This window comes from Panicum hallii, chromosome 1 (assembly GCF_002211085.1).
Source record: "Panicum hallii strain FIL2 chromosome 1, PHallii_v3.1, whole genome shotgun sequence".
Taxonomy (NCBI): domain Eukaryota; kingdom Viridiplantae; phylum Streptophyta; class Magnoliopsida; order Poales; family Poaceae; genus Panicum; species Panicum hallii.
In genome coordinates this window covers 54,196,951-54,222,473 of record NC_038042.1, presented here as the reverse complement: position 1 = coordinate 54,222,473, position 25,523 = coordinate 54,196,951, and the positions used below count along the sequence as shown (strand labels likewise).

At 45.4% G+C, this 25,523-nt stretch overlaps 4 protein-coding genes across 10 annotated transcripts; 1 reads left to right on the top strand and 3 right to left on the bottom strand.

The window, feature by feature from the left end:
- Nucleotides 1-415: 415 nt before the first annotated feature.
- Nucleotides 416-5,875, bottom strand: LOC112900856 (25S rRNA (cytosine-C(5))-methyltransferase nop2). Its single transcript, XM_025969648.1, has 17 exons — nt 5,400-5,875; nt 5,043-5,194; nt 4,907-4,970; nt 4,568-4,701; nt 4,365-4,448; nt 4,065-4,139; nt 3,908-3,979; nt 3,739-3,812; nt 3,477-3,529; nt 3,236-3,345; nt 2,819-2,887; nt 2,661-2,735; nt 2,275-2,367; nt 2,126-2,205; nt 1,952-2,051; nt 904-1,391; nt 416-786 (listed from the first exon to the last, which is right to left on the bottom strand). Exons 1-17 carry the CDS (start codon nt 5,785-5,787, stop codon nt 747-749), a joined length of 2,151 nt encoding a protein of 716 aa, XP_025825433.1. The 5' UTR covers nt 5,788-5,875; the 3' UTR covers nt 416-746.
- A 325-nt stretch (nt 5,876-6,200) lies between these two features.
- LOC112903762 (nucleotide-sugar uncharacterized transporter 2-like) lies at nt 6,201-10,228 on the bottom strand. Its single transcript, XM_025972973.1, has 7 exons — nt 9,780-10,228; nt 8,436-8,587; nt 8,137-8,345; nt 7,973-8,066; nt 7,584-7,750; nt 7,314-7,484; nt 6,201-6,763 (listed from the first exon to the last, which is right to left on the bottom strand). The coding sequence occupies exons 1-7, from the start codon at nt 9,913-9,915 to the stop codon at nt 6,484-6,486; spliced, it is 1,209 nt and encodes a 402-aa protein (XP_025828758.1). The 5' UTR covers nt 9,916-10,228; the 3' UTR covers nt 6,201-6,483.
- A 1,016-nt stretch (nt 10,229-11,244) lies between these two features.
- Nucleotides 11,245-16,397, bottom strand: LOC112902959 (zinc finger protein CONSTANS-LIKE 9-like). Its single transcript, XM_025972163.1, has 5 exons — nt 16,149-16,397; nt 13,925-14,621; nt 13,196-13,396; nt 12,251-12,555; nt 11,245-12,051 (listed from the first exon to the last, which is right to left on the bottom strand). Exons 2-5 carry the CDS (start codon nt 14,510-14,512, stop codon nt 11,922-11,924), a joined length of 1,224 nt encoding a protein of 407 aa, XP_025827948.1. The 5' UTR covers nt 14,513-14,621; nt 16,149-16,397; the 3' UTR covers nt 11,245-11,921.
- A 5,321-nt stretch (nt 16,398-21,718) lies between these two features.
- LOC112878853 (DNA-directed RNA polymerase II subunit 4-like) lies at nt 21,719-25,465 on the top strand. 7 transcript variants are annotated; one of them, XM_025943090.1, is made up of 11 exons: nt 21,719-21,865; nt 22,062-22,098; nt 22,195-22,308; nt 23,009-23,107; nt 23,263-23,367; nt 24,334-24,445; nt 24,557-24,634; nt 24,753-24,786; nt 24,875-24,943; nt 25,033-25,128; nt 25,221-25,465. In XM_025943090.1, the coding sequence occupies exons 3-10, from the start codon at nt 22,215-22,217 to the stop codon at nt 25,105-25,107; spliced, it is 666 nt and encodes a 221-aa protein (XP_025798875.1). In that variant the 5' UTR covers nt 21,719-21,865; nt 22,062-22,098; nt 22,195-22,214; the 3' UTR covers nt 25,108-25,128; nt 25,221-25,465. The 7 variants fall into 7 exon arrangements, with proteins under 7 accessions (XP_025798875.1, XP_025798874.1, XP_025798872.1 ...); XM_025943089.1 differs by having other exon boundaries at nt 22,170-22,308; XM_025943087.1 differs by lacking the exon at nt 22,062-22,098 and having other exon boundaries at nt 22,156-22,308.
- The last annotated feature ends 58 nt before the right edge of the window (nt 25,466-25,523 follow it).

The window sequence follows — 25,523 nt, the reverse complement described above, 5'->3', positions numbered from 1 at the left end:
GCGCCGTGCTCCCGAACGGCGCCAACATCAAGCGCGCGCGCCGACATAGTGGCCCGCGCGGCCCCTCCGGCCCTCCGTCGGCCTCCCCGTCGATAGCCGTACCGTCCCCGCCCGCTTCCTCCTGTACGCCGGCGTCGTCGGCCACTTCCAGCTCCAGCGCGAATACGAGACCCGACAGCGGCATGCTCAGCGGGTGCGAGCCGGGCGAAGGAGCTGCTTTTTGAGCAAGAGCGTGAGCCGCACTACCCCCGTCTCTGCTGCGATGCCAACGCCGACGCGTCGTTCCTCTACCAGAAGGATTAGGGAGGACTCCGAAGGGGAGCGATTACTGGTAGTGTCAGACTAGCTACTTCTGCAGTTCTGCATGGTTTCATAAACCCCGGAGTTCAGAGCTAAGCACACAAGAAAACAAGTATTCGAAAACAAATGCTTTCACCTTATAGCACATATCATAGAGCCAACTTTTCAGCGTCATGTGACCTGCTCAAGCAGCAGGATTGACTCGGCTTACATAGCATTCGTCACGATAATTTGCTTCAGTTTCCATGCCAGATGGCAGATGTCACTCATTACAGATACAAAGATGCCTACCCGTACATTGAATCAAGATTAAAAGTAACAAATGACAATCGCTACTTCGTACACAAAACTTGCCATGGCAGAAAACTCATGCTCGCTCAAAATTTTAGTGTATAGCACATCAAATTTCACTAGGATGTGCTAACGTCTGATTTTCTATATCTGCTTCATACTTTCCTCCTCTTGTCAGACTTCTTTTCAGCTTCCCTGCAAGTTCAATGCCAATCCCACATGAAAAAAAAAACAGTTGGGACAAAACACTGACAGGAAGTGGAGAAAAAAAATGTCAAGTAGGAAGTAGAAGAAAATGCATGCTTATCTTACCAGTCTCGCCTCAGCTTGAATTGCCACTTCTTTTTTCGCTTCTTGTCACTCACTGGTTTCTTCTGTTTTATACCCGAGGTGCTCTTGGGGCCTAATTTCTTGGTTCTATCAGGATCAAACTTCCTTTTGTGGCCTTTCTGCTTTGTCTGCTCAAGGTGCACTTCTTTCCCATCTCCATTTGTTTCCGTGCTTTCAGGGCCATCAGTTTCCATTGCATCCTTCTTATGGTTCTTAGGATGCTTTGCTAGCCTGTCAGGTACACCTTTAGTCTCTTTCGCGACGCTTGTTCCTTTATTAGTCTTCTTAGTATCTTTATGATTTCTCATCGGTACAGCTTTCTCATCTTTATCAGGGACACCTTTCTCTTGTTCATCAGGAACAGCTTTCTTGTCTTCATCATCCCCACTAAGATCAGCCTTCTCAGCTGCTCCTTCAGATGCTTTTGACGGCTCAGATGTCACCGGAATTGTATTGCTCAACTTTTTCAGCTGTATGAAATGGCATAACGAAGTCACAAAAACATCCAGATCAAGCATTTCATATTAAGATATACTCACAAAATACTGCCATCGGTACTATTTACTTTGTGTTCAGGATATGGAGTCTCCCCTATGCACAACTTTCGCATTACTTTCCCAAAATATATATTAACAACATTCATAAAATCAGAATGTGATAGAAATATACTTTGCAATGATTCTATCAATATTAAATATTTAAAAATTTAATATTTAAATATTTTCCGTACTATGGCGGTCAAAGTTCTAAAAAGCGACGCATTATATATAGGATGGCAATTATTTTGGATAAGCAGTACCAATTTGCTAAGACTCAGTGCATTATAACCAATCCAACGCGCATGTGGCAGTCGAATTATTTGCGAAGATAATACACCTAATAGAAAAGATATTTCAACCAGAATGTTCCAATTCCAACTCACTAGCTTTGCAGTCTATGGACAGGAACAAAATTCAAGAGGTCAAACATGCTAGCTTATCCTTCGAAAATGATTATAATTTATCCTGGAAAGCAGTAAAATGGAAAGTACCTTAGCCACAAAAAATCCATCCATATTGTTGACATGAGGATAAAACCTTCTTGTTTTGTCTAACGAAGTATGAAACCGATGCTCCCGGTACCGGATGAATCTGAAAGATAAATAGAAAAACATAAGAAACTGACCAAAACATTCTTTGTTTGGTGAAATGTGAAATTGTCATACCCTGGGCGTCCAAAATCCAACCCACAAGGCACAAGCTTTACATTTCTCTTTTTAAGTGCGTAGTCTATCACTGCCTCGTTCTGCAAGAGTAGAGAGACTCAGGAACACAAGTGGAATCAGCATTGACCAAACAGGAGAAATTTGAATACCTCCGGGATCATTATTGAACAAGTTGAGTAAACAATGTAACCACCAGTTTTGGAGTTGGCATCAACCAAATCAATAGCAGCAAGCAGCAATTGCTGCAAAACAAGGCAATCCGTTAGTATAGTAAAATGAAAGGTCAATCAAAGATCTCATTAAACACCAGCTTCTATAACCTCTCTAATGTAAGAGTCGCAAAGGTTTAAGCACCAAATCATATTATATGCAAGCAGGGCTATGAATTAGGCACATAATAGGTGAGGATTATCTTTCCTTTTTTTTTAATTAGATGTTACTGGGTCGAGGTTCGATTAGATAAATATAAATAGGTAAGTCTTTGTCAGATTACAGGCAGGTATTCACACATGATTTCATAGAGTAAAGAATTAACCTTCTGAACAAAGGCACAGTTCCTGATGTCTTCAATGCCCTTTGATGTTTTTATTTGTGGATCCTTCCAAATGGTCTGAAGAAAGAGTCATATGTTCAAGCGATATAACAAAGAAAACATATTTGTCAAACAGCTTACATGAATTTGATCATACTAACCCCAGTTCCTGTGCAGGGAGCATCCAGCAATACTCTGTCAACCGAATTTATCCCGAGAACTTTGGGTAACTGTAAGAACATCAATGTGTTATGGAATGATATTTTCACTGGGGACATGATATGCCCAACTGAAACACTACAAAACTACCAGGACTCCAAAAATATTTAGTTTAATCGAAAATGATGAATTATTAGTTGTGTTTCCCTGTAAAAACAACAGTGACTTGCAACAGATTTTAACATTCAGTATTAGTTTCCTAGAAATAATGATTCATCTAAGTTACAGCACACTTGACAACTCCAGCAAATTATGAAACTATAGTTATCGCACAAAAATAGTGGATTGCAGTATTGTGGCGAAAGTAAGAATCCGAAGGAGTTATGCACCCAGGGATAGTAAGCATATTATCTTCTTACCTCTTTACCATCATAGTTACAAACTATGGTATTTGTCACACCCATGCGATGGATGTTTCCCAACAGTCCGTGCAACCTTTTCTCATTGAACTCATTTGCATAGATGATTCCTGCATACGAGATATGAAGAAAGCAGTAGCTTTATTTAATTTATTATTGATGGTGCACATCAAAACCAGCTAGCCAAAATTACTCTATTGGAGTGATCACACAGTATTCAAGTCAGGTTCCATGAACTAACCAGTATTCTTCATAAGAGCACCAATATAAGTAGTCTTGCCACCTGGGGCAGCTCTGTAAACATGAAAATAATCAATTCTAATTATCGGATATGACAGCATAACCTATAAGACTAATTCCTAATGAACATTTCAATCGAAGACTAATCTGAAACAAGTACAATATCTTAGGATTGTAGCATGGCAAGGCTTACAGTTACAGATGTTAAATTTGATTTCATAAGAGAAATAAACTCTTGCCAAAGGAAAAGGTAAACATCTTACGCCATATCAACAATTCGCTCCTTCTCCTGGGGAGCAAGTGCCATCACTGGTAAGAAAGAACTTGCACCTTGTTTCTGTGAGACCATATTATTAGTACAAAGAACAATAAACGATAGAAGTAACAAACAAAATATGTCAACATAATGAAAAGGTAGAGAGAGGGGCTTACCATGTAATGCCCAGCCATATATTCAGTTGTTGCACCAGCAGAAATGGTGGAGTCATAGACAACTAATCCTACCTGCCATTTTCAACAGCAGGGAAGTTGTAAGGTTTTTGTGGTTTACCATTATTATGATGTAGGGGATAGACTAATTGAAGTATACCTTTGACCATTTGCCTATCGGGTCCAGATTAAATCCTCTTGGTATAAGAGCAGCAGCAAGATCTCTCCTCCTGGTCTGCAAAGTGCAAATATTGCCAATATAACTTAAATACAGCAACAACAAGCAACAGCGAAGCCTCCAAGTGGGTAGACCACCAATAACTTCAATAAATAAGGTACACGGTTAATTTTTATAAAGATAAGCATAGTCTAGGCAGATATGAAGCAAATGGACTGATACCATTCATGCACTGGTACTGGTACCATTCATGCACTTTCAGATTGACCATAGGTAGTATACCTTTAACGTATTTGTTCGCAAGCACTCAGGTGGTCTTTTCTCAAAAGCTTCCAGCAACTCAACAAGCTCGACAGCAGGAAACATCTGCATTACCATGCTAAATCGTGATCAATTCTGAACAAGCATGTCAAACACCAAATTTGCAACAACTATATTGAGCAGCTAGACACCTACACAACATATCTTAAAGACATAGAGCTGACCTCAATCAATGATTCAACAAGAAAATCATTATATCCATAGTACGACATGATGTCAGTTTTGAGCTGATTGACATAATCTTTTCGTGGGACATCTTTCTGCCTCAGCTTGTTGAAGTTTGAGAGCACTCGGACAACTAGAAGAGAAAATCAGTACATATGAAATCAGTCAGGAAGGTCAACAGACTGCTGTCCATCAAGAATGCAAAATACCATCTCAATATGCAGAGGATAATAGTCCTATACACCCTGGATTTTACCACTCTGATAGTGGGAGGGTGGTAAATAAAAAGTAGAAAGCCGTGAAACCTAGTAAATACAAAGGGTGTTAGATGAACGCACTTTCTGATATCCTCCTTTTGAGATTTGGTAGGTTAGGTGGTAAATGCGCCTCTTCCTCCAGTTCCTGCGGCGAGTTAAGCAATGGTATAAATCCCCAAGGCAACTAACACTGAACAAAGAGAATGGGAAAAGCAACCTCGGCCGTTGGTAATCTGAACTCATCAGATTCTGATCTTATGTTGGTTTTAAGTTCCTCATCTGCATCTTTTTCCGCCTTCAGCTTCCGCTCATCAATTGCTCGTGACTTGGCCTCGAGGTCATCAGACTCCACTCCAGAGTCACCACCCTCTATGGACCCAGCATATTGTGATCAGTAGAACGATTCGCAAGGTGCAAATTCCAGCATTACAATTGTATTTATGTATGCACAAGCTCAGCTCACACGAACGAATTCTACGAAATACTGGATTAATGCGGAAAATCGAAACTGCTGAAGCTAACTTAATTCAGTGCATGTGCAACATCTAATAGCCTAGTGATCTGAGCAAATTACCGCTTCCTTCGTCACTATCAGCAAGAAAGTCGTCCGCAAGGGGGTCATCATCGCTATCATCATCTCCCTCCTCCTCCTCTTCTTCATCCTCTTCCCCCTCGTCGCCGCTGCCGCTGCTGGAGCCACCGTCAGCATCGGCGTCCGAGCCTGAGAGCTCAGCGTCCGACCCAGAGAGCTCCTCGGCGTCGGAATCGGAGGGGATGTCGATGTCGGAGTCCTCCTCCTGGAGGTGCTGCTGCTCCGTATCTGAGTCGTCGTCGGACTCGAGAAGCATCTGCTTCTTGGGCACCCTCTTCGCCGCCTTCGGTGGGGGCGCCTCCTTGCTCCCCTTCTTCCCCGCGGGCGGCGGCGGCTGCTGCAGCTTGCTCTTCGGCCCCTTCTTCGCCATGGAGACCGTCGGGTAGCTGCGTTGGGACAGGGGGCGTGCGAATGGGGGAGGCGGGGAGCGGAGAAGAAAACCCTAAAACCCTAGCCGCGAGAGGGGAGAGGGGAGGAGAGCCGGACGTTATAACCCTGGGCCTGGGCGAGAGCAGCCAGAAGTGGCGCTTCGGCTGGGCTGGACCGTTAAGGACCAGTAGAAAATGTGGGCCTCCCGCTCCAGCACCTGAGCCCGTGAACCCTTTACTGGGTCCCCGCGGCCTTGCGGGGGAGCTCAGCCCATCAAGCAACAGCTGGGCTTTGGGCTGTTTTCTTGCCGCGCTGCGGTTCTCTCCGCCAAAATCGGCAGACAATTCGTCGGAGCTGCATCATTGTAAACCGGTGGTCGACGTCAAGGAAAGGAACGAACAGACGCATTTGAAATTCTGACACATCACTAGGAGATCATGCGTACATTGGCATGAATTGCTGCACGAATCTCAAAGGGTACAAATTAGGAGCAGCTAGTACCTCTCAAGTCTCAACTGTCCAGCAAAGCAGCACCCGTCATTCACACTTGCGGACCCCCAGCAGTAACCCAACCTACTTGCCACTAATATATAGCAGTAGACAATCCGTAAACCATCAAGAATGATACTACATGTTCTTCTATGTACAATGGATCAGGGCAGTGACGAAATCACCTGCTACATGACAGTTTCCCAACCTACACGTTATCTTCCTGTTCTGAATCCGCGTTATCATTGTCTGCAGCGGCTTTAGGCTTCGCCATGAAGGAGTTCTGTCTCGACGGCGCTTTCTTGCCGCCGGTCGCCGCGTCTTTCTTCAGACCCAGGTAGGTGTAGAACGACATGCCGCCGAGCGCGACCACAGCCCCACAGATGCTGGTGATCCCAGGGTCGGAGCCGAAGATCAGGTAGCCGGAGAGCATGATGACGATGGTCTTGAACTGGCCCAGCACAACGTGGGACAGAGCTGACGTCGCACTGAAGCCATACAAGATAAATTAGTCACTTGTACAGCTAATATTACCTAGAGGGCATCATGGTTACATGGCAAGGACGAAATGATTCTGTTGCATCGGTTGCAAGTTAATTGATCCTTAGTTTTTTCAATTGTTTGTGATGGCGCAGTTGCCAATACCCGGACAGTGGAAAAGTCTTATTGAAAATTTATGCTTTTTGCAGTTTCTTTCTTCCAAAAATAGTGTGTTTCTGAGTAAACCCAAAAGAATTTAATGTAAATTATCGATACAAGCTACAATCCATAATAGATTCTTTTTGGGTTGAAGTACGAAGAAATTAAGTGGGAAGATTGCAAATTTAACTAAGAGTTCTTTCATTAAGTCATTTTTATAAGCCACTATCCAACCAAGATACCAAAACTGTAGGTACATTTTGCCTAGGGAAAACAAGTAGCCACGCATATTTTTGTTCACTTCTGTTTGTGCATCAGCAATTAGCCAGTTACATTTCGTCCAGTATTAACTTGTCAAAACTTGTATGGAGAAATGGCAATTTGAGTGTCATAACTCACCCGAGTGCCAAAGCACCAGACCACTGAAGAAGGAAACCAAACAGAGCAGAGATGATAATAGCACAGCTGTTTCTGAAGTTCCAACTGAACAACAACAAGCCCGGGGGATCCAGCAAAGGCATCAATGTCAATAAGAAAAATATCGTAATTGGAGTAGTCTTCCACATCAGCCTGGAACAATAATGTACGATCTTAGTTACAGGAAAACTATAGAGCGTGCCCCTTTAAAGTAGCGAATAATCTGTAAAGGGAAGAAAAGGCAGAACTTACGCAAGGGCGGTCCAATTTCCACTTTGTTGCAAACTTGACCAAAGGATTTTATTCACAGCACTAGGGACAATCCATGCTAATGCTACACAAGCACCAAAGAAGTTGAACTCTAAATCGGTAACTGTTGCTACAGCCACTCCAAATGATACAACTGCCAGTGTGGTAGCCTGTAATGTTAGAAAAAACAGTTAGGAATTCCATAAGCAAATACACCCACACAGGACATGTGAGTAGTCATCCGGTAGAAGGAGGAAAAAGCATGCGCTCTGCAATTTATTATAAAATCTTTCAAATTTATGCTTGCTTATTGGAGACATCAGTTATTCTGGGACCATGTTAGATAAAAAAAATAAAAACATGCGAAACACATTTTGTAGCAGCAAACATACCTTCTGAGTGGAAACCTTCTTCTGGAAAAGCATGAATTCTGCTACCACAATTGTTGGGGTTACAGCAATCTTAGCCATTTGATAGAAACCTACACTGAATAGCAAAAATATTGAGAAGACATGGAACCAATATTAAAATACTTCGCAACTATACCTCACTGTACCTATTATGCTTCAAGCTCACGTTGGCCAGCCCAGTGGAGAGGGACATTACAGCACCCAAAGCAAATATAGATGAGAAAGGAGTGGATTTCGATGGCGGGGCGACCGGTAACAAGGAAAGTGTCTTAAAAGTGGCCATTAGAACAAATGCGACAGCATAATGAATTAACGAAAGCGCAATCGGGAACTTAAAGCCTACACTCCCCATCACCTGCAAGACAATAGATAATCCGTAAAACTACTAGAAAGCTAACAAAGGCACGGCATAAGTACAATCACTTATCTTGAGCAAAAGCCATACCATTTTGTTTGCCATGATGATCCCAACAGCAACAGCGAAATTGAATGTCAATGCAACACTTGGTCCACAGAATCGCATCTGCTGCCGCTTAGCGCTTTCTGAACTATGCATTTCATTGTACAAGGAGCTCCGCAACTCCTCTAGTGCCCGGCCTGGTAAGTTCAACAGTATGTCTCACTATTCAGTCACTCACACTAAATCAGTATCCATAGACATCATAATATAAAAAAATGGTCAAAATTGTCTTAAACGGATTAAGATTTTCTTTTAATCACATGAAGGGCTTTTTAGTATCAAAAGGAGAGAGAGAAAAAAATACTTTTTGGTACAATGAACAGCAGACACCTGATAAGCACAGAGCCAGATTATGATCCTTAATTTTCTGGGACATAAGTTCTAGTCACCAATTGATGCCAGTATTTTAGAGGAAAAGTACCCATGTTTCCTAAACCATTACTACAAGGCAAGCAATGAATCCGTATTCCCGGCGTGTCAGATACACAAGTTCACATGCCAAACACTGCTGCTGTCTGTCCTTCCTGCAGGAAAACCATTCATCGCGTTGCGGACTTCAGGGGGGTGACAGCAGAAGTTCAGCTGATTAGTGTACATCTGGCAGCAGAAGTTGGAAGCAACAGAGAGGACAAACTATGAGATACAGATCAGTATGGCATGTCCTAGTTCCTTGTCCTATCGATAACATCCATGGAATATGATGAGTCATTGAAGAAGTGTTTTGGGGTCGATGGGAGAAAGGAAAACACACAACGACGAAGAAAATATCCAGCTACGCCTACATGAGACTAGCAAATGGAGTTCTTGAAATCCCAAACATGGTAAGAATCTGAAACAAGAAAACATCACTCGGGGACGTATGGCACTGAAAAAAAAAGGCAGCGACTAAGATGCCGACGAACCCGGCGTTCGAATTGAAGAATCCAAGCAGAACATGTCGAGCAACACCTTTGCCGTTCGCATGGAACGATAGGAAAAAGCGAGCATCTTTCATGCCATTTCCCGCACCAAAAATCGTCCAAAAGGTGGCAACAGCTCTGAGCAAATCGAGCGAGTAAGGCGGTAACTGCAAATGCAAAAAAAGCGGGAGCAGTTTTTACACGGCATTTCACCAAACCGACCTAAATAATCTCTTCGGATGCGGAGGAAAGGGACCGGGAAACCGAATTGGCACGAACACTAACCGCGAAGAACCAAGGAAAGGAAGAATATTTTTCCCCCTTCCCTATCAACCCAACAAACCCACCAAGACCGCGGAAATGATTTTGAAAATTTTAAAACGAGGAGGAGGAGGAAGAAGAGTGCGATGTAGATGCGAATTGAACGAACCTGTCTCGCCGGCGTCGCTGTCCTTGCGCTTAATGAACCTCCTCCCGCCACCGGCGAGCACGGCCTCCCACACGCCCATGGCCGTCACCGCCATCACCTCCGACGCGTCGGCGCGCCACCACCGCATCTTCATCATCCCGCCCGCCCGGCGGCCTTTCCCCTCCACCGCCTCCCGGTCGCGGTAGAGAGAAGAAGAGGGGGGATTGCAAGTTTGCAACTGGACGCCAGGAACAGCAACAGCAGCAGCGCCGCTAGCACACCACAAGCGGGGGCAGAGAGAGAGAGGCCAGGAGCGGGTGGTGCCTGCGCGGGCGCGCGCGGGCGGTACCTGCCGTGCCGGGCTATTTTAAGCGCGCGCCCTGCCTCGTTTAGCCGGGCCCGTTGTGCCGCCGTGGTGCGCTCGGGCCAGCGGTGGCGACGACGGGCGGTGAGTGGCGAACGAGGTGGCGCTCGCGAGGGGACGGATCCGGGTTAGTGGCCGTGCCGTCGTGGGCTTTCAGCAGGTGTGGCCGTGTGGGTGGTTGCTCGCTCCTGCTCTCTGCTCACAGAATTTCAGGAGCGTCCGTCCTGATGGTTAGTTTCAGTTTTTTTTGAAAAGAAGTTTCAGAAGTTATTCAGAGCGAGATTTTGCCAGAAACAAAAAAATGTTTTAATTGGAAAAAAATTGATGATTAGCTGTAATTTCCGTTAGGGCAAGTGCACTGTACATCAGAGCATGCACGTAGCGATCACTCGGGTAGGTAGTAGCACTAATCTACCAATGACAGTCCATGGCTTGGCTTGCACGTAGTACAAAGCGACGCATTCATTCCGGCGTACCACGGCCGTAGAAAAAGGGAAACGGATCTCGGACCTTTTTGGACCCGCCATAAAGATCGTGCACAATGGCTCGCTTTGCCTACAGCTCTGTCGCAACGGGCATTTAGTGTGGTCGTAGCGTAGGATCGTGGGAGCGTACGAGACGCGACGAGGCCGAGTATGAATCGGCTGCGGAATGCCTCGAGTAGTTTCTACGACAAGGAGGAAAGGAGTAGCTGCTGAGCTTCTAGGTTGCTTGGTGCCCGCCTCCATGGCGGCTGGCATTTCCATGGGGAGGCCGGACCGCCGGAGGCATCACGGTCTCATCGGCCAAAATCGTGCGGCGCGGCCGGTGAACAAGCAAGTGCGACTGGTCTGGGAGTGAGTTGCCTTTCTGAATCATTCAGCATTCCTTTGCTGACATACTGGCTCTGGCCAAATCATTCAAGCACGGCCCAGGAAAAACGAAACGGCAGCACAGGAAGAGACAATTTCCCTCTTTCCGGCCTCTCTCCCTCGGCACTCTCAAGCGTCCTGAACTAGGTCTGCAGCACACAGCACCAGCAGCAGGCGCCCACCGCATCACTTCCTTCCTGCCCACGCCGATCAATAATCACAGAACAAATGCAGGAAGGAACAGAATCCTGCGTGGTATTTTCAGATGAAATAACCACAAGAAGGCTTATCCTGGCACAAAAAAAAAAAGCTTACAGGGGTTCAGTGTCTAGAACGTGTGGTTCTGTATGCGGCCTAACAAGAACAAACTTTACAATCACCACGGCATTTTTTCTTTACAAATGGTAAGTCAATCTACAAACATACACGACTGAAGAACAATCCCCTCGCAGCAGAAGATTGCGCTTCACAAAATAATATTACTGGAGGAAACTTGAGAGGTACAGTGTATCCTGTTAGGCTGTTACCCAGAATGTACAACCTGGCAGCTCACCGCAGAACACCATAGCAGAAGCAGGTATGGTCGCCATGCATGGAGCGGTGGAGCTGGAGGACGATCGCCCATGACTGCATCCGATCGATGCACAGAGGGGCAGAGCGCGATTCAGACCACTCATCCACAAGCAACTGAAGATGCATGTTCGGTCCAAAGAAAATGGAGCGGTAGCAGCATCAACTTCCGGCATGTATGCATCTTTCTTTTTTTGGCATTTTCGTCCCAACATTTGGTATCTCTTTTTATCCCTTTTCCCCGTATTTCAATTGCAGGCTCTGCTGCATGCAATTGCTTGTGCTCTCCAGCGATCTTGCCTGTAGCGCAACCTACAACAGATGAGCAGTTGAAGGTTGCAAGGCTGACACTGGAAGATAGCCAGTCGTATTCAGGGTTCAGTAGCTTCTTGTTTGGTTTAGCGGATCGTAGTCATACGCTTCGCCAGCCTTGATAAAACGTCCCTTGACCCTTTTTCTCACGTCTGCCCTAGCCTTGCGAGAAGCATATCTGATCTTCTTGTCAAACCTGTTGACCAAATTCATGAAAATAAAAGGTCAATTCACAACTTTCGTGAGGAAATCAATAGTGAAATTAAAAATAAGAGACACCAAAAGTGGGAGACTTTTTCCTAAAACATTAAGTGTGATCTATAATATAAGTTCTAAGACAGAGAAAAAACATTTTTCGGAATTTTCCTAAATAACCCACAATTAGATGTGCTTACTTCCGTCTCTTCTTCTTCTCCTTGTATCGTGTGAGAGCACTATCTCTGCTGCCTCCAGCAACTGAGCCCTCAGGACCAGGAGGATGCCAGGGTGCTTCACCCATGAGGAGCATTGGTGATACCCCACAATCTTGGTGATCTCCAGCACTGCTTTCACCAGTCAAACCAGAGAAGGATTGGGATATACTGGATCTAACTTGCCTAACAGGAATACAAAGGCTGGAATCAGCCTGTGCTCCTGGGTTTGACATCGCAGAATCAGCTGAAACAACATTGCTACATTCCAGCTGCATATATTTGTGCTCCTGAAAACATAAAGATGACCCCAAATATTTAGTAAAGCAACAACATGTTTGACTTTCCTATGAATAACAATGAATTCAATACAATGGAGCAATTGTCCACTATACAACCCTTTTAATGCAAGAGCAAGCTGTGGGGGATACATCATGCATGGGTTGAAAGTTGCAAAAAAAAATGTAGTGAAAGAACATGAAGTTGTTATTAGTTTATCAAACAAGCATTGTATTCCATGGATGGATAAAAAATTTAACAAATTTAAACACCAAAAGGTCCTGAACTGAAACCGAGTGAAATCAATGCAACTTGTAGATAACGACTAAGGTAGGAAAATAAACTGATCGTAGCTAACTAGTAGCTTATGGGGAATATGGGAAGCCTCCAGCACAGTAGTTCTCTTTCCCACAACAAACATTACAAATGAAAATATATACTCTAACCATCAGCATGTGATAATTGCGCGAATTGACATTGTAAGATAAAGGTTCTAGAATTATCATGCAAAATGCTTTCATAATATTTAATCATCTTTGTTTCAGATGTCATTTTTCATAGAAATTCATTGCATATTGTCAACTTGTAGACTGTGTCGATGTCCTAAATTTATATTTTGAATCATAAGGAGTATAGAAGAAAAGTACAAACCTCATTAGAATCAAAAGGTGGCATTTCCTTCATTTCAAAGTAACTGTCAATTCCAGCATCGTCAAAGAGTTGCTCTGTTTGAATATGAGAGGTACCAAACAGTTCTTCATAATTCTCGAATGTCAGGTCAGTATCATCCACACATAAGTCCTCATACATGCTACCATCATTGAACTTATCATCGTCTGCAGCATAAGGTACCTGAGAAATGTAACAAAATGTTTCATAAGCATACAACAATGACAGACATTATTTCCTTTTTAAAAAAGATATACTCATGGTAAACAAGCAGATCCATACTGATTCAGCTTGCGATTGTTCAACCATCCAGATTAGGATGTCACCAATACAAATGCATCAAATAACTTGTTACAGGAATAAACTTTTCATTGTAAGGTGAAATTATTAGAGAAGTGAGCCTTGCAGGAAAGGAAACAAGAGAGGGAACTTTGGATAGCCACACAGCAATAGTAGCGACAGAAGGATCATCACTTAGGAATAATGCATGTACAGTATCTTCCAAAGATGAGCAGTATAGGAATTGAGCTGCTGCACGACTGGAACTGTAACCATGCACAGTTACTATTGTTGTGCTATATTCATATGAGAGCACTCTTTATTATATACACTAAGTAACTTTGCATGCAATAAGCAAAAAGTCTTATGACATAAAGAAACTTGGAAGAATATTCAAACGCATTTTGGAGGAAGATACGAAAACCACAGCACCTTTTGCGTCATTGAAACTGGTCCAGCAGGCTGATTAGTGGCTAGTGGCAGAACATTGAATCCATCACCTGAAGAAGAGCCAATCAGAGGTTTAAGCTTGTCACCAGTGGGTGGATCACTCATGAGTGCTGTGCTAGCTATTTCCAACAATCTTTTATCATCTGAAGCACCACAATGATTAGTCACATCACCATCATCAATTGTCATCATGCTCATTCCATCCTCACAGTTGGGCTCAGCAGCTACAGTAGGGATATCCATAACAAATGACCAGATTCTCGAAAGCTCTGCCGATGATGGGCACCCGGAGTAACAGTTTATGGCCTGCCTTTTATGCCCAGTAGCCCCTGATGCTGCATCATGCCCATTCCAATCACAATTTTGGCAAAGTGATGTGTTCTCTTCAATACAGCGGACAGCTGCAGGCTGTGAGCAACAACGATCACAAAGAAGGGTCCTTGTGTGACGGCGGGACAGCGCATTAGCTGAATGAACATTACGATCACATGACAAGCACAAGGATGCCGCATCTGATCTGCAGTAGATCATTGACCTTTGTTTCCCACAGAAATCACAAAGGGCAGCCATGATCCTGGGCAGTACTTGGGAAAAATTCCACAAGCTGGTCACTCCCACTACCAACGCCACCTTCCTTGGCTTTCTTCAGTAGTTGAATTCAGTGGAATCCTATGTGATACTGGCATATAGATGTAAAAAGTCAGTAACAACTAACAATACAGCAAACTTATAGTTATATCTGACTGTTTGGCATATAGATAAAAGTTTGAGTATCAAAAAGAACCCAGCAACGTTTCCCCGTGATCATGAAAACAACAACCTGTTCTGTTCGACCAATAGTAATTTAAAACATATACACCAAGCAGCAAAAATATGCATCTACTCTCATCCTGTCATCAGCTAGTGTCAATCTAGAATAACATATGACCACTTCCTGATATGGCTACATAGGACGCTTCCACTTGGAGAAATTTGAGGTTTCAACATAGTCTTCCTAGATCTGCCAGCCAGGGCATAGATAACTCAAAGTTTAAATACAGAAGACAGAACACTAATATAGGAACTTACACCATGAACTAACTGGAAGTTTAAGACTATACCACTGTTGCAACATGTTGCATCTGTAAAGCTAAGGGAGGGAGAAAACACAGTAGATTCAAAACACTTCCGCCTAGAGTGACCATAATGCATTTGATACCACCAAAAGATGCAGGGAATAATCAACTTGGGGCTAAACAGACGCTAATTGCAATTGGCAGCATTGCTTTGAAGAAGTAAAAGCCTCCTCTCCTGCCAGCTTATCGCAGCATATCAGCACACAAGCGTGAGAGACAAAAAGGATGAAGTGCAACCGAAACTTTAGCAACCGCCAGTGCAAATGGCTACCTAGTTATCGTTTCGTTGGCAAGTTAGTATTTTTGCATATCCAGAAGACACCTTTCTAAGCACTTGACGTGTAAGCGCCGCGTCGTACTAAGTTGCCACACGCCAAACTTCCATTAGAACAAACACAGGTGTTAAGCAGCACTAACCTTCACTTTTCTTTTTCCTGGTCGCTACCGCACATATGCGTGGATAAAGCCAGCGGACTTTCTGCGCCACTAAAATAAACGAGGCAAATTTCGCTCTTATCTTTCAAAAACAGACAAATTCAATCCTTTTGACACCAATGAATAGTTGCGGCTAAGAAGAGAAAGAACAGCGACGTAGAAGCAAAGCGCAAATATATGATCACTAATTCACTGTGCGTCAGTATGCAAAAGCAACTTTTCAAAAAAGAGGGAAAAAAAGGTTCTTTGCTGGCTGAATTGTCTGCGGATACAAGCAAAGCCAGAAGCCACGGTGCTTCGGTGATTAGACGGGGTAATCAAGACTAGCAACTGAGTCCGCAGGCTCAAGGACAAAATCAAACAAACTAAACCACTCACGTACGCTCTACGCAACACGGGACAAAACGTGAAGTGTCCGCAAAGAGGAAAGAAAAAAATCACAGTTCAGACCCGTCAGTCCGACACATATCGAACTCCCTGGAACAGCGGAGGACTAAGCAAGCAGACTCGAAATCGAACACTCAAAGTCCCCGATCGAAGAAACAATCCACTCCGCCCGTCGAAATCCAAGCCACCCCTTGCAGGTACGGAACGGAATCCAATCCTACCGCGAACGAACAGCTCGCGCGGAATAGCAAATAGCGAGAGCGACTCACCGAGGATCGCTGCGCGGCAGCTCGGGGCTCGGATCGCTCCGGCGCGGCGCGGAACCAGCCGACGGCGGGGCAGCGGTGGAGAGGTCGAGAAGCTTCCGCCGCTCCGCGCGATAGCAAACGGCCTCTCTTTTGCGTTGGGGGAGGAGGACTAGGAGGAGGTTTTGCCAACAGGGCGAGCAGGGGGCGTGGGGGGGATAAGCGAGGAGAGACGCGGGGAGAGGAGGGGAATGCGATGCAAACAGGTGGGGAGGGGGAGGTCGCGAGGGGAAGAAGCGGAAGGGATGAGGGCGGGGCGCGCGGGGAGGGGCCCCACCCGGGTGCCAATGTGACGCGGGGCCCGCGGGGGTGGAAAGGTCGCGCTGCCGCGGTGCCCTTTTTGCGCTTTTCGCGGGGCAGGACCGTCATTTGGCCCCGCGGCCAGGATAAGGGGACGCCCCGGCGGGCGCCACGTGCGCGGCGCTTTTCGACAAGTGGCAGGTGGGGCCTCGCGGCCGCTGGTCGTGGCTGGGTGGACCTGTGGTGCGCGCGCCCTCACCCGCCGTTCTCGCGCGCGCGCGCTCGCTCGCTCGGTTTCCACTTGTGACTTGCCGCCCCTGACAGGTGGTTCGTCGCTGCTGCCAGCCACGGCGGCCCGCCGAGCGTCGACGCGCGGCGGCGCCGGCGACCATGCGTCAGTGCTAGGATTCCGGTCACCCGCACGCGACAAGCAACATGGAAAGGGAGGCTAAAACGGAGATGGCCACCGCGGCATCAATTCAGGCACCTATCTATCCTGAGAACAAGCAGCTGCGGTGTGTGTGGTCTGCGGATAGCTCGGGACTTTCCAACGGGTCTTATCAGTCCCCACTCCACAACTAGAGAAGAATTTTGCTTACAAATCTGCCCCGACGAGGTGATGACCTGAGCCATATCCAGGAGGAATCGATCAACCAACACGAGGGGGACAGAGACTTTTACCCGGGCCCGGTGGAGCGGTCGAGTGGAGGCTCGTGTCACGACCAGCGGCCAACCAGAGTTGATCGTTGTTCCGACGGCACCCGGCCTGCTACACCAGGGGCTACCGGCGGCACCACCGAGGTCGAGCGGATCAGACAGGCGGTCTGTGCTGCCTGCCTCGTCGTGGGCAGGCGCGCGAACACTCCATTGGATATTTGGATATCTGCCAGCACTGACGAAGTGACGAGGCGGGGGCGAACGAGGCATGACGCTCCACGCACGGCGATGTGGTGACACCTGCCTGTGGGCGTGAAACAACAAAGCAATGTGCATCCTATCGTGGACAGCCGCCGAACCCTGCTCTTTTTTTTTTCCACGCGCACGGGCACGGCATGGCTGCTCGTGTTCTGTTCGGAGTTTCAGACGGAGCGGGAGCAGGCGCGACAAGGACGGGCGGCGACTGGTATTTCTTCAGACCGTTTTGCCTCCGAATTTTTCGCGTGTTTGCCAGCCACTGTTCGCCCATCGCATTCAGCATTCATTCAGACTCAGGGGCGGCGACCGGAGCGGAGAAGTACACTGCATCGCGGCTCGGATGCATGTCGTGTCGTGTGAGGCAGGCAGGCAGGCAGGACTCCCAGCTCCTGAGAGGCCGAAAAGGGCAGGAAAGGCACACGGACACGATAGGATCGCCAGCGGCGGCAGCGCCGCTGTGCGTATTGCGACGTGGACTCAGGCAGCCCAAGGGATCCAGCTCCAGCGCAGTGGCATGCTGGCATGTAGGAGTAGGACCTGCTGGGACGTGGCCGTCGTCTGGGGCGGGGGAGCAGCTGCCGCCGTCGACGTGACCTGCCGCTTCCGGCGCCGGCCAGCTAGCGTTCCGCGTCGCTGTCGCTGTTGTCCCGTTGGTACACCGGCGGGATCGGAGGACGGAAAGGGAGGAGAGGAGGAGGTCGCCGTCGGCGTTCGTGACAAAAGGAGGCGTCGCTGCGTGCATCGATTCGGCTGTGATCGATGCGATCCGTATATGCAGGTGGAGGTGCCGATTCCCTCGTGGAGAAGGAGAACCCTGTGCTCTCGGCATACGGCCAGCTGCCTGGCCGTCTGAGCATGGAATGGAATACATGCTCTCAGCTTTGAACTTCGAAGCTTGCTATCGCAAACGAATACGGCGCGCGCGATCGGTACGACCCAGGACCGTACGTCGACGCTCGACAGCATCCATCTTTGGGGAGTCGAGTCCCTTTGAGATCCATGTTTTTCAGGAGCCTCGGCCCAGGGATCGGGTCCCTCTCAAGTTCTCTCCAAAACTAACCTTCTCAAGTTGAGAGTTTTCGGATGGCATGTCCAACATTAACCGTACAGTGACAGGTATCTCCGACAAAACCATATCTGGCTTGTGTAGCCTATAGTTTCGTTGGCCAAAGCTTCAGGTTGAATTTGAGTCTGCGGGAAAATTTACAAGTCTCCATTAGGCACAGAGCTATACTATAGGTAGAGTCTAAAAAAAGCTTGGTGGGGTTGGGGGGGTGGGGGGGATGGGATGGATCTGTATGTGCACAGTCGCAGGCTCATTGCAGGTGCGGCAATTCATCTCTGAACCCACCACAATCCACTACTATTCACAAGCTAGTTAAGCGTGTTATCCTTCTCCCAAATTTAGTTCGATCTTGCTCTTGTAAATCATGAAATACCATCCTTGTATTTTGCAAGAATAAATGCGCAGAACATTGGAGAAACCACAATCTGCTCTTGCTAACGTTTAAACCCGACCAAAAGATGTTCTTTTGTATACATGGTAAGTAGGTCAAGATTAGAGCATGTGAAAAATATCAGGGTCATGCCACTTTTTGTTTTGAGAAAAACTCATGTCATTTGACTGTGATGTGGCACAGCATGCCACGTTTGACTTCATCTGATGGGTATCCTTTTTCTTCATATATTTTTGCTGATCATTTCACTAACTAGGTATCATGGATACCCGCTATCCATTACAAAAAGTATTCCATGTGCCTGAAACTACTACATGCTAGTTTCTACTCTGTCAATGACTCAATGTATTCGGCGTCATGCTGAAGAATTGAAGAATGATAACTTTGCCGCTCTAGTCTTACAGAATTTGGCAATAATTTTCATGCCGAATGATTGTTCATCCCACACTATTGTTTTTCTATATGGTTGTATATTGGTGTGTGATGATGAGGAAGAAGCATGATAATACCCATGAAATCTGATATTTAATATAGAAAATATGCAGCCTGTTATGGTTCTATATTTATCTGAAGTTTTTGCAATTTGGTCGATATCTATTCACTTGTTTTAACTTTTTTTTGTACGCACCTCATTTATGTCAGTTTATGCAGTTTTTTGTAAGACGTATGATCTGAATCTGATAAATACATAATTCGAGGGTTTTGATGCATCTGAAACACCCGAATCATCTTCTGTAAAAAATAATTAGGTATTTTAAACAACCGAATGCCTTACAGCATATTACAACCTTTCTATCATATATTCTTATCTATGTACTCCTAGTCACCACCAACTAACACCAAATTATTCTCATCACCGTATAATAAAAAGAGTATTTACACTTACCAGTAGGCAGCGAAACTAAATTCTTCTCCACCAAACTAAATTCTTCTCCACCGCTCTGACGGGAATCAAAGTCGCATCATCCCCTTGTACGAGGAAGTAGCTTGCAATACTCCGGTGTGCTAGAACCTCGATGATGATGCTCCGGTGTGCTAGAACCTCGATGATGATGGGTATCAGTTCAACTTCCGCGAGAAAAGGAGCTGGGTGTACCCTCTGAAGTTGGAGGAGCTGCCGCTGCGGACAGGGGCGAAGGTACGTAGTACCTAGGGGGTGCACATGCACCCACAAGAAAATAAAGTACATAGGGGGTGCACATGCACCCACAAGAAAAATGACAAATCAGTTATTTGGATCATTTTTTCACCATATATGTATCCTACATCCTAAACTTATGCACTCACAAGGTAAATGCACCTCCACTACTTTGCTCTAGCTTTGCTACTGGCCTCGGAGGAGGAGGTGGACATTGAGGACGCTGGATGGCGGAAGCAGATGCTAAGGCTGTGTCGAGCGAAAGGTGAGCGGTCTCCAGAGATGAGCTAGACATATACCCTTTATCGTTAGGGTTGACACATAGACGGCGTTCGGTAAAATTGCAGGAGCCGCTGCCGCGGGAAAGGAGGAGTTAGATGTTAACTTGCTGCTCTTGTGCCATCGGTGTCGACAGGACAAGTAGCACACCAAAAGTCCTACTACCAATCTAACGACGGCAATGCTTCCAGCAATCGTACCTCCTATTTGGCCGCCAGTTAGGCACTTAGGCCATGGTGATGGAGCATACCATAGGCATGGGGCGGATGGAGATGGTGGTGGACAGGCGCGGATCTAGGGTTGCAGGTGGGCTGGAGCCCCACCCCAACCCATCCACCCCCACAACTGGTGCATCAATGAAGGAGGAAGAATGATTGGAGAGAAAAAAGAGGTAAGGAAAGAAGAAAAATAAAAAGATTGAGGAGGAAGAAGGAGCTTAGACCCCTTCCATATTCCGCTGCATCCGCTACAGGTGGCGGAGCAGTTGTCTAGTATATTAAAAAAAATTGACTGTTCTGCTCGGCGTAGTGGAGCGAACCGGCCGGATCCTTCACCCAAATCCATACCATATTCGTAGAGCGACGTGTCAACATATGATTTGCGCGGCCAGCATATACATGCTACGTGTCCTTCCACGACCACGACTCAATGTTCAAGACGCTATCTCACTTGCCTGATCTACATTTCTAGCTACGAATGAGGCTCAATATAGGTGCTGCTCCGTATCAATTTCACGGCACGCTGACCATGTTCCTCAAGCTAGCCTCTCGAGCCTTTCCGATCAATCCTTATGAATGAAGCAAGGAAGGTTCCTCGCTCCTTCCTCGGATGCAACCGTACTTATATTGATACGTCACTTGAAGCATTGCTAAGGACATTAGTACCATGAGTAAAAAGAAGAAAAGAGGTGTGCAACTTAAGCGGATTCTATATCCTTCTCCTAAATTTAGTTCGATCTCACTTGTAAATTATAAAATACCATCCTTATATTTCGTAAAAATACAGACACAAAACACCGTAGGAACTATTATATGCTTTTGCTAACGCTCAAATCCGATCAAAAGATGCTCTTTTGTATACAACAATTCTCCGCTCAGATTAAATCTCAGAGCGTTAGACCCAACCAGCAGCGAAGAACAATACAAAAAATCCAGAATAAAATACGAATTAATTGATCATAAGCTATCATACTTCATACACTTTTACGGTACAATACGCAACTGCGCATCGAAAGAGCCGAGTAACTCATTTCAGCGGAAAACGTGGGAGTACTTGCGCGGGACACGGGCGGGCCGCCGCGCATCACTCAGCGGCACACTGTCATTTAAGCTGGGAGAAGCACTGCACGAGCAAAATGACCAGGAACGCTAGACAGGATAGCCCCGCGGCTGCACTGCACCGACACCGAAGACCGCCGTGCTGGTCCTGCCCCACGTGTCGGCGCGGGCATCCACCTCCCCGTCCGCGCCACTGTCGTCGCTCACGGCTCAGGGCCTCAGGTTCATCTCCTCCCTCTGTTTCTTAAACCTTTCCCTTCTCTCGGACTCTCTCTCCCTTGCTGTTCCTTCCCTGGCGGCGACGATTGGGCGGCCGGCGGCGCCATTTGTCACGTCTTCGCCCAGCCCTTTGCCGGCGACGAGCGCATCCTCCAGGTATGCCCGCCCCTTCTCTTTCCTTCTGCTGTGCGACACGGAGCACCCCAAACCCTAACAAAACTATTTGTATTCGGATCTGAATCCAGTTACAATATATTACCTACTAACTTTGATTCGTTTGCAAAAATTATCGGGTGTACATGTCCTATGCTGGGTCCGCCCCTGCTGTCGTGTGTACTCCATGGTGATTTAGGGAAGGACTGTATGATGGGGAAGATTCTTCACTGAAGGTTCTAACAACTATTCGCTTTGCAATTTTGTGATTAATTTAAATATGAATAATGTAGGTTTTGAGAAGCAGAACTTGTGCGCATCTTTTGGTTAAGAGTCTCAACAAGTTTTTCCAATGGATCGAGTACCGAATGGAAAGCACAAGGGTTCTGTCAACCGGCCAGGAGTCGTTGTGCTTGATTCATCAGATTCTGGCTCTGACTCTGAAGGTAACGGCGAATTCAGTTTTCATGTTACAAATTTTGCCATTCTATAACTCATGAAATGCTCCAGCACCCTTTTAACACATGTATTTATGATTGAACTCTTGACATTCTGGACATGCCATGTAAGACATGTTTGCTGTTATCTTGTATAGCGTTTATTACATGTAAGGATGCCCCTAGGACTAGGACATTGAGGGGAGCGAAAAAAGTACCTCACATTATTGTTTGTGTTTGGTTTTAATCACTAGATTCCAAAATTCTATGGTGGTGCCCATCAGCTTTTATTGGCAGGCTTCATACAGATACAGTTGATATACTACTAAAGAAAAATTGGCGGCATACGAATAGGAGCTGTCCATGTTTTTTTATTCACATAGCATGCATTCGTGGTCATTAACACCAATTAAATGTGAATGCACATATCATTTTGATTGCAAGTGCACTACAGACTACTCTTGAATCATGATTTGTGGGTGCGCTGTGCACATAACAGCTACCAGGTGGTGATAATTGAGCTCAATATATGCTGTATGATTGTATTTGATCTTCAGTATTATGATAAGAGCAAATATGGGACATTGGAACCCCATTACATCAAGAAAATTCTGAAATATATGGCGTAGCTGATTGTTACTGCCCATGAATAACTTGATGTATGGTTGACATTAAAACCTGCAGCACTCATAGCACTGCCTGTTTTTAGGTTTTGTAGAAGAGCTTACTCCTGTTCACTCCAAGTCAAACGGTAAGGCTTCATCTGGGAGCCTAAAAACTGGTGGAAAGGGTTCGTCTTTCTCTAAAGGTATGCACGCACAATGCTACTACACATGATCCCCTTAGAAAGTTACTTAAATATTTGTGCTATAGATCAGAGTGTTTACCTCTGTACTGTAGTTACATTAATTTTTTTCTTTCACACGTTATGTTCTTAGTGTTAATTTCTCCCTCCCTTTTTAGGAGAAGCAAGCCATGGAAAGGCATACAGTGGTGGCAAAGGTGGAAAGGGCTCTTCATCAAATGTAGTGCCTACTAAGTCTGATGCAGAACTAAAGCTGGAGCTTGGTCAGTTCCCTTCAGTGAAATTCTTAAAATGCAGCTTATTTTGATGCTAACTACTCAGTAATGCTGAAATAGACTATTAGTGATTGGGCGCTAAGGTTTTTGGGCCATTCTAGGAATCTAGGCTCAAACTTTAGCGGTTCATGTTGTGAAAAGAAGGCTCACCTGTGCCTGGTTTGGTAATTCCCTAGGTGTGTTTTTGGTATCTCAAGTTTTGAGCTCATGCTGCTTCTTGGCGTTGGGAGTTCTTCCCCACTTTATTGTATATGTTCTTCACCTTGAGAAAACTAGGGTTAGGGAGGGTCTGTATAAGGACTAGTGAACTAGACAGTGGCTTTTTCCTCAACATATCTTCATAATCAAGTTACAGACCATATGAAGATTAGACGGTGGTTTGTGAGTGATTGGAATGTGTATTTATTTGTTGCCTACACTTGTATAGTTGTATTTTGTTATCAACAATGGATTAAATGCTCTCACTGGCCCCTTGTTTTTTGTCCCGCATAATTTTTCATTTTCCCCTCCTCCCATTTGTAAATCTGGTCATTCTTCTCTTAAGTTGGTCAGCTTGATCTGGTTCTTGCATGTATCTGTTTGTAGAAGTGTGAGATAGTGAGTGGGTGTTGTTATTAAGCAATCTTTTGCTTGTTGATGTATGCACACAAGGTGTTTGTGAAAATGCATTAAAAATTAATATTTGTGTTGTTCTGGCATGAGTTTTGAGCTCAAGTGTCATCTTAGTGGTATATGAGAGTATGAGACGTTCCTATGGTCATGTGATATTTTTTGTGTGTAAAAGGGGCTGGTATGTTTTATGCCATTGTGAATGTGGTATGTTGACACTATTCTGAATGAGCAGTAGTCTGATTTCCATGAGCCCTTATCTCTATGCAAATCGTATAACCTTATCCTGCGACCTGCCCTTGTAATCACAAGAATGGAAATAATTTTTGCTGTTATTGGTTGCAGATATCCCTCCAAACTCTAAGATGCTAATGAATTGTGAAGCAGCTGAATTGTTGCAAGAAATTCACGAGCATATGGCTATATTATCAGAGGATCCCAAAATCAAAATTCCTGAGTAAGAATATTGCTGTTTGTGTTTTGTTCGGCCTGACTAATCATTCTCTGTGCTATGTTCAAGTCTCTTAGCTGTTCAGCTTCTCTATACTCCTCGTTGTTGCTTGTGCAGGTCATTTGACAAAGCTTTCCAATATGCAAAAGATGGAAACCATTTCAGAACTGCTAGCTCTGTAAAACAAGCTCTGGAGTATCCTTTATTTATTAAGGCTATAGAGCAGCTACTAGAAGTAACATCTTATTATAGAGTTGTATCAATTTGTCAAGCATGCATGTTAGCAGTTCAGTTCCTTGACTTGTTGCTGTAGACCACTTAAAAAATGTGGTGTTAATGATGGCGAGGTTGGTTACTTAATTTCTTCTTCCTTTCTTGACTTTTCTTTATGTAGCACCACCCTCATCTAACTCCACTTTTGTGTGCTTGCAACAGATATGCATGATAGCAAACATTGGGCCAGAGACCGTTGAAGAGGTATATGCACTGGTGCCATCTCTCAAGGTCAGCCTCTTTCTTGGCGCTTCAGTACTCTTATATTCTGAACCTACCATCATCAAACTTTTGTAAAATCCAAATCTGTTTCTACCCAGGCCAATAGGTCAGTTAACGAAGGTCCAATCACCGAAGTTCTTGCGGCTCTTGCTAACATAAAAGCAGTCAAGTGAATCTCCAAGGGAGCTAGGCAGGTAAACCCCTGCAGATGTTAATTTGAATAACACCTCTGTCCTGATTGAACACCTTTCTTACTGGCCTCCATTGCCTCCTGAATCTGAAGCAGCAATATTGCTGATCAAGGAACTTGGAATCTGCAAACGGACCGTTTGATGTTTTGGATGTTCTGCGTAGTCGGGTTATGCTTTACATGTAAAAACCGTAGCACGTGCTGCATGAACTCCTCTAGGATATCTAACTGCTGAAGTGCAGATTCAGCTGAGTGGTTGAACTAGTCTACTCAGAACTGTTAAGCACTGTCTGCACTTGTGGCTACTAGCTTGAAACAATGAAGCTGCTGACTTGCTGACATCTGTTTATCTGTTGCCATCCGTTGATTCGTGCCTCTCGACGTATCCGTATCTGTTTG

Bases quoted from the DNA above. Each gene is read 5' to 3' on its own strand.
- LOC112878853 (XM_025943087.1), top strand. From the start codon at position 22,215: ATGGATCGAGTACCGAATGGAAAGCACAAGGGTTCTGTCAACCGGCCA. The intron at 23,108-23,262 runs GTATGCACGCAC...CTCCCTTTTTAG, and splicing joins GGGTTCGTCTTTCTCTAAAG to GAGAAGCAAGCCATGGAAAG. The intron at 24,446-24,556 runs GTAAGAATATTG...TTGCTTGTGCAG, and splicing joins CCCAAAATCAAAATTCCTGA to GTCATTTGACAAAGCTTTCC.
- LOC112902959 (XM_025972163.1), bottom strand. From the start codon at position 14,512: ATGGCTGCCCTTTGTGATTTCTGTGGGAAACAAAGGTCAATGATCTAC. The intron at 12,556-13,195 runs GTTTGTACTTTT...TTATGTTTTCAG, and splicing joins CACCTTTTGATTCTAATGAG to GAGCACAAATATATGCAGCT. The intron at 12,052-12,250 runs GTAAGCACATCT...TTTGGTCAACAG, and splicing joins GAGAAGAAGAAGAGACGGAA to GTTTGACAAGAAGATCAGAT.
- LOC112903762 (XM_025972973.1), bottom strand. From the start codon at position 9,915: ATGATGAAGATGCGGTGGTGGCGCGCCGACGCGTCGGAGGTGATGGCG. The intron at 8,588-9,779 runs GTTCGTTCAATT...TGAACTTACCAG, and splicing joins CAGCGACGCCGGCGAGACAG to GCCGGGCACTAGAGGAGTTG. The intron at 7,485-7,583 runs GTAAGTTCTGCC...TTATTGTTCCAG, and splicing joins GGAAATTGGACCGCCCTTGC to GCTGATGTGGAAGACTACTC.
- LOC112900856 (XM_025969648.1), bottom strand. From the start codon at position 5,787: ATGGCGAAGAAGGGGCCGAAGAGCAAGCTGCAGCAGCCGCCGCCGCCC. The intron at 2,368-2,660 runs GTTAATTCTTTA...CTTGTTTTGCAG, and splicing joins ACTGTGCCTTTGTTCAGAAG to CAATTGCTGCTTGCTGCTAT. The intron at 1,392-1,951 runs GTACTTTCCATT...CATTTCATACAG, and splicing joins ATGGATTTTTTGTGGCTAAG to CTGAAAAAGTTGAGCAATAC.